The sequence below is a fragment of the Fukomys damarensis genome, unplaced genomic scaffold (genome assembly GCF_012274545.1).
Source record: "Fukomys damarensis isolate Sample0158 unplaced genomic scaffold, DMR_v1.0_HiC HiC_scaffold_18, whole genome shotgun sequence".
Taxonomy (NCBI): domain Eukaryota; kingdom Metazoa; phylum Chordata; class Mammalia; order Rodentia; family Bathyergidae; genus Fukomys; species Fukomys damarensis.
Window position 1 is genome coordinate 41,061,205 of NW_022900930.1, and position 14,213 is coordinate 41,075,417.

Here is a 14,213-nt window from a genome sequence, read left to right on the forward strand (position 1 = left end):
TTCACATTTCCTCTTCATGATTATGTTCCTTCTCTGAGACAGACCTTGCTTAATTCAGTTGCTTAGTCACTAATGGCTGAGAGAGTATGGTCCACTTTCCTTTCAAAATACCTCCAAAATGATAAGGCCATCCCTTCCTTGTTATTTCTGGTGTGTTTAATCAGCTCTGTACAAAAGTAAAAGTTTTACTTTTCAAGAGAAGGTCACTACTTCTTATCCTCCCTCTCTCCATGCTGCTGGAGCCCCACCTTGCTGTGCTGTTACCAGAGCCTTGGTCTTAGCGTAAGAGCACAGACCCCTCATTAGGGAGGTGCTGGCATGGACCGGTTGCTCCTTCCATCCTCCTGGAAGGAGCAGTGGTGTTAGAGGATCCTTCCACAGGAATGGTGGGCCCAAAATGTGTATTGTCATAGGACTTGTGTTATTTCATTTAGTTCAAAGACTTAAGACCAGAGAGAGTAATCTTTGTACCTTTGGCCCTCCTACCTGTAGTTCCGCACTCTCAGATTCAACCAGGCAAGAGTAAAAATATCAAAAAATATTGCTGCTGCACTGCACGGACTTATTTCTTGTCACCATTCCCTAAACAATACAGGATACTGACGATTTACACAGTACTTCCATTGCATTATGTGTTGTGAGTAACTGGGATGATTAAAGTGTCCAGAAGGATGGGTGCAGGTGTACTTAGAGATGTACTTAGAAATAACTTCATCTAGCTTTAAGTACATGGATTTCATTCTGTTGCTAAGTCTCCTTTTTTCTCCTCATATGATTATACAAAGGTACTGTGTTTCTAATTACTGGCTTCTTAGTTAACTCTGGAGTTGGTAATGTTTTTTTTCCCTTCTTGCTGTTCTGTCTTCTAAGGGTCAGTATAAAAAGGCAATAGCCAGCCTGCACCATTTGGCAGCTCTCCAAGGGTCACTTTCTCAGCCACAGATTCCAGGACAGGGCACCTTGGAGCACCAGAGGGCGCTCATCCAGCTGGCCACGTGCCACTTCGCTTTGGGGGAGTACAGGGTAAGCGCTGGGCCCTGGCATGGGGCCGTCATGGGACCACATCACCAGGGCTTCTTTCCTAGAATGGCTTCATTCAATACATGTTTGCTTGCATTTCGTCTTCCTGCCTAGAATTATTACTTAACCTATTGGTGAAAATCACAAAGTTATTTTTTTAAAAAAACTTGATTTCCCCTTTAATATATGACTGTCCTAACTTTTCACATTTCCTTTTTTTTTTGAGATAGGGTCTTGCTATATGTTCCAGGCTGGCTCTGAGCTCACTAAATAGCCCAGCCTGGCTTTAAACTTATTGAGATCCTCCTGCCTCACCCTCCTGAGTGTTGAGATTATAGGCATGTGCTACCTACTTTTCACACTTCCCATTCATTTTTCTATTCTGTTGGAAGATTTTTTTCCCCCCTCTAAAGCTTTGATCAAGATAACCTGTTCTAAGCATTTCCTGCTAGTTCCACCTGTGTGTATTTCAGCTGTTTTATGTGTAAGTTTCTGTGTTTTACATAATACTTTATAGCATACCACTTAGTCCCTTGCTATATGTCTTCTTGATTGATTTTTCTCTTGAGATGGTAAATGTTTATAAGCTAGACATTCTTGGATGCCACTGCTATTAAACACATTGGTAGTTTCAGTTAATAAATATTAATTTTATTCTTCTGTTTCATTTTCTTTGTAACACAGTGGACTCCTGTACCCTCTCAGACATACATTCAGTCTTCCTGTTACTTTCTGTGTTCACTGTTGAGTAAGCAGTGATGATGACATAGGAAAACATTGAGGCAGACCCAGACTTCCATTGCCTGTTGCCTGGTGTTTGCTTCATATGTTTGCTGTGAGTTCTGGAAGCTTCCAGTTAGTTTCTTTGTTCTTTTCTTCCCCAGATGACATGTGAGAAAGTCCTGGACCTGATGTGCTACATGGTCTTACCCATTCAGGAGGGAGGCAAATCCCAGGAAGAACCCTCAAAAGTAAAGCCCAAATTTAGAAAAGGTATAGTGATGAGTTTGATTATTGTTTAGTGAGTAGTTTTCGGCCCCACAGCTGGGAAATATTTTGTAACCTAAGTGAGGTAATTGTACTGTGTTATGCAGGGTTTGACAGATTGTGTTTTGTGAAAAGTTAATCCTGTTCCACTTTTTTTCTTGGCTCTAATCTCAGAAGCAACTGTAAATCTTTCTTTCAAAGTTCTCTTCACTTCTGAGTTTAGTACCTCTTTGAAGAATATGAGTTAACAGTTTTTCACCAATTGTAGGAACTTTGTAGATGATCGATTAGGAAGTTTCTCTTAGTAAATCTGTGTTGGACACATTTGCATTTCATCTCAAGTTTTGCATTGCTTGAAAAACTATGTACCTGTTTGGACATTAAAAACTAGACAAAGATAAGAAATTAAATATAGGGCAAGTAGAAGAAAGGTCATAATCATTCCAAGAGCAAAAATCAAAATAGAAAACAAAATAGAGAAAACTGAAAGCTATTTTCATGAAAAAAATTTATAAAATTGATAAACTCTTACCAAGATTGATGAAGAAAAAGGTGAACATAGATTAGCAATATAAAGAATGAAAAGGCAAGTGTCATTACAGATAAATTATGAATAATTTATGCCAATAAATTTAACAATTTAAAGTGGCATAGTGCCTTGAAAAGCATAGCTCACCAAAACTACCCAAAATGAAATAGAAAAACTGAATATTCTAACATCTAAAAAGAAGTTGGTTTTAAAATCAAAAACCTTCCCACGTAGAAAACAATCTCAGTGGCTTTACTGGTGAATAACATCAAGAATTTGAGAGAACTAGCGCCAGTCCACTGCGGATTCTTTCAGAAAATAAAAACAAGCTGCCAACTCATATGTTAAGGCCAGCATAACTGGGAGCAAAACAAAACAAGAGTTTTACAAGAAAAGAACATTAAGACCAATATCCGTCATACACATAATGGCAAATGCTAAATGCAATATTAGCAAGTTGAATATTGATAGAGTAATGCATTGTAACTGAAATGCCAGGAATACACATCGGTGTAATTACACAAGTCAGTGTAATTCATATTATCACATTAAAAAAGCAAAGCCTCAATAATCTTAATAAATACAGAGACTTCTTTCTATATTTGTGATTTTATAAATCCTCGCAATTAGAAAATTTACCACCACGCTTAGCTATAAAATATTATGTGCTTTTTCCCAATACAAATATATTTCCACTCTCACAAATTCTTTTTCATATGGTGGAGATTTTAGACAGGACAGTAAGACAAGACAAAGGTGTAAAGGTTGAAATGACTAATCACAAGTGTGACTTCACAGCCACAGATTTAACTGTGTAGAAAAGGAAAATCTATCAGAAGTTTCTAAAACAAAGAAGGGCCAGGGCGGACAGCGGGTTGGGGGTTGTAGTTTGGTGGCAGAGTGTTTGTCTTGCATGTGTGAAGTCCTGGATTCCAGAGAAAACAAAAACAAAACAGGTGACCTTACAATTCAGTGGGGGAAGAATGCATTTGTGCACTAAGTAATAATGAAACTTGGTTAGCCAGTTGTAAAAAACAACAGCAGCAAAAAGCTATCCCTCCTTTGCACTATATAAAAATCCTTTATATTTTGATATTTAAATATAAGAATAAAAATTATTAGAAGGAAATCTTTATGCATACTTAGACTACAGAGAGCACACACCTGGAATCCCAGTCCCAGAGAGGCTGGAGCTTTACTAGTTTGAGCCAAGCCTGAGCAATATAGCAACCCTGTCTCAGCAACCCAACAAAAATAAAAATAAAGGAAAGGGTTAGAAAATTTAATTAGATTAAAATTAAAATACTAGCAAAATATATTATGGTCACAGTGAAAATCCCTAGACTGCCAAAAAATTGTCTTAACATGTGAAATCAACAAAAACATCCCAAAGTTTGAAAATGCTTTGTCAGATCAGTGAGAACCAACCTGCATTAGAAAAATAAGCAAAGGATTTGAACAGTGGATTGACAGGGGCAGACATTTGCATAGCTAAAAGTTATTTTTAAAATTTTTTCATCCTATTAATAATATGGGAAGCATATTACTAGCATTTTGCATATATTGGAATACAAAAATTAAAGAGTAACAATACTGATTCTCATGATCTGAGAAAACCATTATCCTTAAGCTTCTTGAAGTTGTGTAAATTCATATGACCACTTGGGAAACCAGTCAAACATTACCAAACTGAGCATACCATTACCTAGCAAATACGTAATTGTGTACTTTATATCAATATTTTTCAAATGATGTACTCACCCACTGGGTAATGAGTTTCAAATAAGGGGTTTTTCCAATGAGATAGAATGTAAATACATTCCAAATGAAAGGATAAATATTTCATAAACCTTTGATTTTGTATATGTAAACAAGTGTTAAATATGTGCATATACAATCCCCATTTTAAAATGTATTTTGACAGGGAGGAGGCAAAATAAAAAGGATTTATTTCTTGCTGCTCCTTGCTTCTGGGTAGAGAAGGATTTAGACTATGTAAAGGCACAGCCATACAAGATAAGATATTGGTTTGAATGCCATACTTAATTCAGCATTGTTTTTAATAATGAAAAATTGGAGCTCTCATATTCTACCAGAAAGAAGATAAATTATCAGTTAGACATGTGAACAACAGAAACTGTATAATACTAAGATGAGCTAGAACTACTTGTATTCCATCTGATAAACCTGAAACACATGATGTCAAGCGGAAAAAGCAGTTTGCAAAGAGATTCATACACTGTGACCCATATGCTAGAGTAGACTGAAAGCATGCAGACATTCCTCTGTTGATGCATACAGATGCACATGGTAAGAGTATGCACTATACATGGGAACTTTAACCACCATGTTCAGAATTATGATTTCCTTTGAGGAGGGCTGAAGAAAATGGTATTAGAAGGATACGAAAGAAACGTCAACTGATTTTGTGACAGTTTGTGTTAAAATCTTTAAAACTAAAATGATAACATTTTTATAAAGCTGAGTGGTGATTACACCAATGTTTATAATGCTTTCTGTAATTTTAGGTCTGTTTTCAGTGTTGTATAATAAAAAGTAAGTGCGTTTTGGAAAGAAGATTGAAAAATGAAATACAGAGACCGTCTAAAACCAATTTCACCATCACAAAGAATAGTTATGGTTTAATGTATTAGAAGTCATGTGACTGTTGCTTATTCTTTTTACTTGTAGAAGGAAACCATCTGAAACATAATACTTTTCAGTGATGTTTTCTTTGATGGTAATATTCATTAACATTAAAGTAGCACTGTGGTCTTGTTAGGTTCGGATCTGAAGCTCCTGCCCTGCACCAGTAAAGCTATTATGCCATACTGCCTGCATTTGATGTTAGCCTGCTTTAAGGTAAGCCTGAAGTCGATTCTCATGAAAGTTTACTCTGAGATACTGTTCTGACGACTTGGAATGACTTGAATTGAGAACCTCATTGATGATTGAGAATTTAGTATTTTTAAAAAGCGGGTTAATAATAGTGGAAAAGCAGATGGGCTAGTAATGAACAAATATTTATTAAAGAACAGTGACACTAGATAAAGTCGAGTGAAAAATTATCCTCATCCTCAAAAAGTTTAAGCATAATGGTGCAACAGATAATGCAGATAACCTTGGATATAATGGTGTTCACTATATATTTTATAAGTTAATATACAAGTGAATGTATTAGCTGTAGAAAGGAACAGAAATGTTGTTGGTTTCATAAGGAGGTAACTTCGTTATCATCTAGATAGGGTGGGTGACAGCATTTCAGTTACCACGATTAATAGCAGCAAAGGTCTGGCAGCGATGGGGAGGTTCACAGACTGTGGAAAGGACGCCAAGGGAGAGAGGCTTGTACTGGTCCAAGAGCGAATCGGGTGTCCAGGGCAGTAATCCCGGACTTCATTGTCATCACCCATGTGGGGCAATAGGAACGGTTTGAAGTATGATTATCTTCGGAGCTGGTCATTTACAATACAGTCTTTTGGCCATTTTTCTACCTCATGCTTCCTTCTTGCTCACTCCTTTATTTCTCCCAAGTCCCATGTTCTCATCCAGCCCTTTTCTCCCAAGTGGCCTTTCATCCATCTCCCACTCATAACTGTCCCCTAAAAGGAAGCCTCCGAATTCCTTTCCGTGTTATATAGGATGACTCAACCTTCTCTAGCCCCGATTGTCACATTCACAGCTTGAGGCTCACCACGCGTGTCTAGCTCCTGCCTATAAGCACACTTTCGGGAGCACAGTCCACCGGTCACCGTGTGGGGGGCCTCAGACATCTCCAGGTAGGAGCCACCCTGAGAAAGCCGTTCTGACTTCTGCTAGCAGCTTTACTTCCTGCTTCATTACCTTCGCACTCTAACGACCTTTATCACACCCACACATTTGCACTTGCAGCATTTTTTAGGAGTTAATAGTTGCTGCATTTTATTTGGTTTCCCTGTGATTTCCTTTCCCCAGTGTAAATGTTTGTTTCGCAGCTTAGAGCTTTCACAGACAACAGAGACGATATGGCACTCGGGCATGTGATCGTCTTGCTGCAGCAGGAGTGGCCACGGGGAGAGAATCTTTTCTTGAAAGCTGTCAATAAAATTTGCCAACAAGGAAATTTCCAGTATGAGAATTTTTTCAATTATGTCACAAGTATCCTTTTTCTTGTTTAAACAGAAAATTCTGACTTACTAGAATTAATGAATCCCTGATACAAAAAAAAAAAAAAAAAATGAACGAACCATTCTGGCTAGAAACACTGGTTTTTTTACTACTTCTGAGGCAAGGAGAGGGATAGTGCTTTAAAAACGAGGCTATGCCAGTTGATCTTGAATACCTGAGAGGCTTTAAAGATGTAATGCAGGGATTCAAGAATATATTAACCTTTCCATTTTCCACTCCAGCGGACTTCTCAAAAGCTACCCAGGATGCCAGAAGTCATAGCCTGTGAGTTCTTGACAGCCTGAAGTGATCAGGTCAGCCACAGAATAGCACAGTTCTGTGGCCCCCATCTGTCGTAAAATGACTCAGTGGCCTCTCCTGGGGCACCGCTGTCCCTTGGATAGTTTTTAGCGCCCTAGGCCACAGCCATGCAGCCCCAGGAGCAGCAGCACAGGCGCAGCCCTGCACGGTAGGTGCTTACTGTATGCTAGGCAGTGCTCTGTTTACTTGAGAAGACCTTGCTTAGTGCTTTGTTTTTAGCCTTACATTTCAAGATACATGCCCAGTAGGTATGAAGAAATAATCACTCTATCTTTGACTCATATTCTGTAACCAAAGCAGTCCCCCCCATTCCCACCATCTCTTTGACCTCTCATGAAACAAAATTTGCTCTCATGATCCTGTAGACTGCTAAATTATCTCTAGAGGGAAAACATTGTCCTAATGCCCTTCATCCTGGTACATCATAGCCAAGAGTTCTCTTTAGAAGCAGTTTGGTCAGGCTAAGAATTAGAGGTTTTCAAATCAGGCAAACACACGTTCAAATCTTCGCCCTGCTGTTGTTAGTGGAATGGTGACGGGCAGGTTGTCCACTGCTCAGGGCCGGTTTCCTCGTCTGGGAGCGGGAGGCATCTTGTTCTCCGTGTGGTTAACCTGAACCTGGCTGTAGACATTGACATGTTGGAGGAATTTGCCTACTTGAGAACTCAGGAAGGTGGGAAGATCCATCTGGAATTACTGCCGAATCAAGGAATGCTGATCAAGTAAGCAGACTATCTTTTGCTCTTCTAAGCTGAGTGTTATTTTTTTGTTGTTCTATGAACTATTTGTAAATTTCTATGTCTTTCAGAAACTTAATAGACATGAATCCAAACCTAGACTCTATTTTTGAGAGCCAGTTTGACTGTGTACTTTGGGATTTGTTTTCTTAACTAATTTCAGGGAAAAAAATTGTTTAAATTGGAGTACTTATGTTACTTTTGAAACTTTTTCACTAGACAGAAGTTTCTTTCCTGATATCTTCTCCTTGCCAAAATTTATAGACTGATCTTATAAATGTCTGATTAGACTTAAAAAGTAGTTAGAAGTAAGAGCAGCCATGATTAGGAAAGTCCATTAAAAACAGCATATATTTATAAAGTTTATATGAACCCCCCTAAGCAGTTTTCATTGCCCATAGCACAAAGTGAAAAAGCAGGGTCTAATGCCTCCGAGAACACACTTGCCCCTAGCAGTGATGGTGGGCATGGTTGGTCTCGGGCAGATTCTGCCACCCGTAGAACGCTGCTGAAATGTCAGGGCGGCTCAGATAAAAATGTCAAATTAGTGACCATTTATGATTTTTAAATAGTTCATAAATCTTGCTTCTCTCCTCAATCCTCATTGTAGTTTGGATAATATATCCGCTCTGCTGTAAGTGCCACATGTAGTTTTATTTTCATAATTCCTCCTTTGCTTCCTGCACATCTAGTGTGTCTGTCAGTCAGTGTCAGAGTTACCGCAAGACACGGAACCTGAGTGGGAAGAAGTATTGCTAAGACTGAAAACATTTTCTTTTTTCCCTCAGTTGTGGAATAAGGAGTGACTTCTTGTTAAAAGCAAAATTTCATGTCTTTTTCTTTCTCTGTAGAGTCTTAGAGATACTGAGGGAGAGAAATAGGTGTTCCTTCTGGATTTCTAAAGCCTGAGGAATTTGGTGCATGGCAAAGATTTTTATGTCCTACCAAGACTAGGGCCTTATGGAATCCATTCTAAAACATGGAAAGATTATTTTTTCCCCTGATCTTATACATGGTATTAAATATCCTAAACATTTAAAGTAAATGAAAAAATACTCCTTTTTGAAAATGTGAGACCTGTATACATTAGGCCGCTTAAGCAAGATGGGCTAGGCGTGCTCACCTTCCCTTCTCCATGTGCTTTCCTGAGATCATGAGTCAAGGCTCTGGGAAAAACAACTGCATGGTTCGAAATATTCTTAATTGTGTGAGAATAAAGATTACTTTTGGATATGGGTACCCAGGTAACCGCTCTTGTATTATGATTTCTAGGTTTGGAAACTAAATTTGCAGTTATACCTTTAGTAAAGTCTTTTAGTTAATCAACAATCACCGTACAAATTGTCATAATGAAGAGACAGCCCTGGTAGAAACAACCTCCTCCCACGTGGGAATAAACCCACAGTCTCACCATGTTCCTTAGAGAAGCTTAATTGTTTATGGAAGTATGAGGGGATGCAGCTCCCCAGCTGCACCTCAGAGTTAAGCTACTAAGCCTTACTTCTTGTCCCAGTTTTACTGGAAGTGAACAGTGTCGTGGGTACGTGCAGACAGCCCTGTGACACCCAGCCAGATAGTATCCCAGGAAGGTTACTTGGGTTGTTTGTGTACAGGATGCCCAATCTACATTTCTAGACTTTTGAAAGATAATTCCAGGCTCTCCTACTTTGTTTAATCTGACCCTTAATTTCTTCAAACTTTCTGAGGAAATGAGCCTCATACGAAATCTGCAGTTTCATCAGTTTGGAAACAGGGATGGGGATTATCACCTGAGGATCTGACATTGTAGGAATTTGCTGGGTCTTCCCTGCCCGTGTGGGTCTCAAAATGAATTTGAAGCCTACATCTCAGATAATGGACAGCTGAACTACTGTAGGGGGATGAAACTGCGTCAGACAGAGAGCTTTTACTAATTGAGGTCTGATTAGACTCTTGAATAAAACTATCTATATTCCTTTTCCCTTTGGGTTCCAAACAAATTCTCTGAAGCCATTGCAGACCTTTTGGGTGGTCCCTCCAGCTGAGTGGCAGATGTTGTGAGCAGAGTTCAGCTCCTTCCCTGGGGTAAGGTTGTGAGTCTGTCCTAGTGTGGCATCTTGGCTGCGAGCAGGTATGGTACAAACACGGGCACCCAGTGCCTGACCGAAAGGCATCAGCTCTTATGTGTCCTATAGACATGTGCTTGTTTTAAAATAGAGAAATGTTTTTATGCTGATATTTTCAGTATCTTAGTTGTGTTAGACTGGACTGAAATGGAGAACAATAATGTCCTATAAGGTGATCACAGCTAATATACTAAATCTTTGTTGTTACAGAATTCTACAAAGCCATGGGTCCCAGACTTTCCCTCCCTATTTCCATCGGTTGTTTTTTCAATACGTGTTTGAACTTCAGACACACCTTTTCTTTATCAAAAACATTGCCAGCCCCTCTGGTCCTCTTGGAAGGGCGTCTCAGTTGGGGCTTCAGTCCTGTCAAAGGTGTCACACAGAGTCACCAGGTGTGTTTCTGGGACTGGCATGGGCATGAGAAGAGTACAGAGTCAAGGAGGCTGGATTTGAAAACGCTTCCTCTCATGATAACCCTGTCCCCCTGCCATCCCGGTGCATTTCACTGTCTTCCTCACTGGTGGCTTTTAATACCAAATCTCAAGTGGGTTGAGTTCTGGGGCCAGGAGCCAGGAGGCATCTGGACCCGCACTACAGCCAGCCGGTGCAGTGAGGGCTCACTAGCTTCTCCCCAGTCTCCCTGCAACACACTGCCGCAAGGGGCTTGTCCCAGTTGAAGTCTCTGTACAGTCTGCTTCAGTCTCGTGTATCTTCTCCGGAGTGTTGTTTTTGCAGTGCAGGGTGAGCCGGTGTGGGTGTTTGAATGCTGCTGTTTGCTGTTTTTTAAAGGCCTTCTAGCCCTCCCCTGGGGTTACTGCAGCAGGAATTCTTACCTGTGCTTCAGCCCAGCATACAGACTGCTGACAGGTACCACGTGGAAACACCTGCTCATAGTGTGCTGTTTGTCCACATGTTCTCCAGCCCATGGTTTCAGCTCTTTGTTCCTCAGTGCTCTTTTTCATGCTTTATTTTTTTAATTTGTTCTGCATTCCTTGGCAAACCATCTGGTTGTAATATTGTAACATTTCTTATTTTTTTTCCATAAGTTGCCAGTGTGTTTGTGTTCAATTTAAAAATCATTATGGATCTGGGAAAAAAATGAAAATTTTATAAAATTGTATTAGATTCAATTAGCACATTCAATTAAGTGCTAAACTATGACTCTTTTGATAAAACATGAGGCTTTTGGTCATAAATACTTAAGGATGCTGAAGTTTACTTGAGCTAAATTCTTACTGAAGGATTTTCATGTTGGGGACCAGTATTGTGTTGGTTTAACTGGGCACGAGCACAGTTTTCTCCAGCCACTGGTACTATTTTCAGACCTTGCCTTTCTGAATAGAAATTAATTTGATAAGCTAAAATGATGCCATGCTGATTAGCTAATTTATCCTGCTCTTAAACTGAGTTAACTACAGTCACGTGTTACCTACCCACGAGGGTATTTTCTGGAAGTGCACCATTGGGTGATTTCATCGTTGTTTGTGTGAACGTTGCAGAGTGCACACACACACACCCCAGCTGGCCTGGTGACCTGCTACACACCCAGGCTGTGTGAGTACAACAGGTCTCTGGTTGAGCAAAGCATTGTTATGTGGCGCATGACTGTAATTGTCGTCTTTACCCAAACTCACTAGAGGAATCTAGGCTCTAATTGAAATGTAAATGAGTTGTGCTGCTCTTTGTACATGGAAACAATCCCACCATGATTGGCAGGATGTGATAGTAATCATATTTTGGGTCAGATTAAGGGCACCGTTTGCCCATTAGCTCACTGCCCCCAAATGCCAGGGTCTTCTGCTTGGCCCAGGTCGGGGTTGCAGCCCTGGACCTGTAAGAGCAGCATCTCAGGGCAGCACAACATGGTTTACATCCACTCCCAGTGGGACTCAGAGCCTCAACCTCCCTGACGCTGTGTCCTGGCTATGGATTTGAGATGCCCACACAGAACTGTGCATCTTCTCCATGGCCCTGCTGTGTCACCACATAGTTCTCTAAGATGTCCATGGCCATCGCAGAGTGTTTTGTAATAGCTTCACCAGTCTAACAAAGCCTGATGTTTTTCTTCTATGGTTTTGCAACCTTATGACTCTTGTTTACTTTTTACGATAATTAATGTGTTTTTAAAACAAATATTTTAGAATGACTTCAACAGGTTATTTTGCTCAGTACGTAAAAGTCTAATGATGAAATTTTCCTTGCCTGAGGAAGTTAGGCAGCAGTAGTGGGCAGGGAATGGCAGTGGATTTTGTTTGTCTAAATCTGCCATGTCATGGAACTACCACAGCTAAAACTCCTTTCCCCCTAACTGAGCCCACTGATTTTTGCTGGTCTTCTTTTCCTGTCTTCATTTGATTGTCTTCAGTTTTCCGGGGTTTTGTTTGTGATTTCCTTTTCTAACAACCACTTTGGGGGCACAGTTAGACACCACTTTACTTGTGCTCCCCCTGACCCTTCCACAGACACACAGGTCCCTCTGAGCGCCTGGACAGAGCTTTCTTCCTGGGACTTGGCAGGCCACTGGCTCTTCTCAGTGATTCTGCCCTTCTCCCATCCTGTGCCACCTTCTTGCCTCAGGACACCTAAGCCCCTGCCTTTTTTTTAAGCAGCCAAGAGTCTGGATGAGCCTAACATTCAGGCGCTGCCCTGTTCTGGTACCATGGGGAAAGAGATGCCCCAGGACCCCAGCAGCTGTGCAGAAGCCCTTTGGGGAGCCCCAGCTGTGGGAGCCCTGGCGTGCTCTGGATCTCGTCCTGCTGCTGCTGCTTCTCCAGTGTGTTGGCCTGGCTGGGTGCCAGTGCTATGTGGCCAGTGGGACAGCAACCTTCCCACCCCACGTAGCAGAACTGTGTGCGAGCCAGCAGTAAGGATGCGTAAGATCAGAGCTTCAGGAATTCAACAGCATTTCATGGAACATAGATGTTTCAAATAAATTGTATGGGTGGTAAAAAAACAAAACAAAACAAAAAAATGCCTCTCTAGTTTTAAGTCTTGCTGAGCAGGAATGAGTAGGAGTGGTTGTTTGGTTGCAGCTTTTCTTTTTAAATTTGATTTACAGTTTTTACTTATATGTACATAGATATGATGCAGGCTTTATTCCCACTTAAGTAGTGCTGGTCAGCGATGCTGCTGCTAATGCCTGGCCTCTGTCTGTTTCCCTGTTGCTGACCGCAGGCACCACACGGTCACTCGAGGCATCACCAAAGGTGTGAAGGAGGACTTCCGCCTGGCCATGGAGCGCCAGGTCTCCCGCTGTGGTGAGAATCTGATGGTGGTGCTGCACAGGTTCTGCATTAACGAGAAGATCTTGCTGCTTCAGACTCTCACCTGATGGAAGACCTTTGCCCCGAGGCAGCTGTTCGCTGTGTTGTGAGGGCAGACACAGCAGTGATACCACAGCCCTCAGAACAAAGAAAGCACCTGAGTTCCTCGGTTGTTTAAAAGTGGTTTACAAGAGTCTAAGAAGTGATTTCTATTTTTAAGAGTTGTAGTGTTTTGTAATTTTTGTAAAAGAAAATCAAACTATTTTGTAAATAAAATTCATCCTAAAATTTGAAGGTTTAAAAAATGTAATTCTACAACTTTCTAAATAGGGATGCATTTTTCTTTTGCTGGAACACATACAGCAAGAGAAAAAGTCCGACACTGTTGAATATAGATACTTCAGACATGTGCGTTCTGTGATTTCAAGACTTTACTTTCTACAGTTAAATAAATGTTGTGTATATTTTTGTTGTGTAATTTGACATTTTCATTCGAGGAGTTTTTAATATCAAAACTAGGCAGAGTTGAACTTGAGTCTGTTCTGTACCCACTGACAGCCCTCTGAAGACAGGGCTCTGGGCTCTGAAGTGGAGGATAGAAGCAGAGGAGCTGGAGAAACCTTCCCGCTCAGGGCTCGGGAAGACCTGCTGCTGTGCCAGGGAGGGCAGCCCTGCCCAGTGGGCTCTGCACAGAGGCTCTGGTGTAGACTGTCTGGCTTGGTGTGGAGCCCTGCCCTTGGCTTGCTGTACGACCAAGGGCAATTGAGCGTCTGTGTTTCACTCTGCCTTGAAGAGGCACCCCGTGCACACACACAGGAGCGTGTGAATACTGTATTCAAGGTAGGGTATGTTTCCACAGACACCAGGGTGTTTGTATTTTTTAAAATGCTATTGGTACCTTTTAGTTATACAGTATAGACATTCATCATTGGAGATTTGCACCTTTACATAATCTATCTTGGTTCTCCCCTGCCTTCCCTTCAACCCTTAAACCCCTCTTTATTTACAAAGTCTTTGTTTCCATTTTTTCATGTTCTCCTGTTAATTCCACTCCCTTCTTCCCTTCCCCTTTGCACCGTTTCTTCCTATTTCACATTATACG

General features: G+C 40.9%; 1 protein-coding gene across 15 annotated transcripts in view; it reads left to right on the top strand.

Moving 5' to 3' along the window:
- The window catches only part of Ints10 (integrator complex subunit 10), a 28,288-nt gene extending 14,717 nt beyond the window's left edge, over window positions 1-13,571 (top strand). For 3 of the 15 annotated variants that reach the window (XM_033765462.1, XM_033765463.1, XM_033765466.1), the window contains 7 exons: window positions 871-1,023; window positions 1,905-2,013; window positions 5,319-5,398; window positions 6,511-6,673; window positions 7,632-7,725; window positions 9,730-9,804; window positions 10,638-13,105. In XM_033765462.1, the coding sequence (XP_033621353.1) occupies window positions 871-1,023; window positions 1,905-2,013; window positions 5,319-5,398; window positions 6,511-6,673; window positions 7,632-7,725; window positions 9,730-9,804; window positions 10,638-10,893 (930 nt within the window). In that variant the 3' untranslated portion in view covers window positions 10,894-13,105. Of the gene's footprint in view, window positions 1-870; window positions 1,024-1,904; window positions 2,014-5,318; window positions 5,399-6,510; window positions 6,674-7,631; window positions 7,726-9,707; window positions 9,805-10,055; window positions 10,241-10,637 lie in introns of all 15 variants that reach the window. The other 12 variants (XM_010624788.3, XM_033765467.1, XM_010624815.3 and 9 more) reach the window with 8 other exon arrangements.
- The last annotated feature ends 642 nt before the right edge of the window (window positions 13,572-14,213 follow it).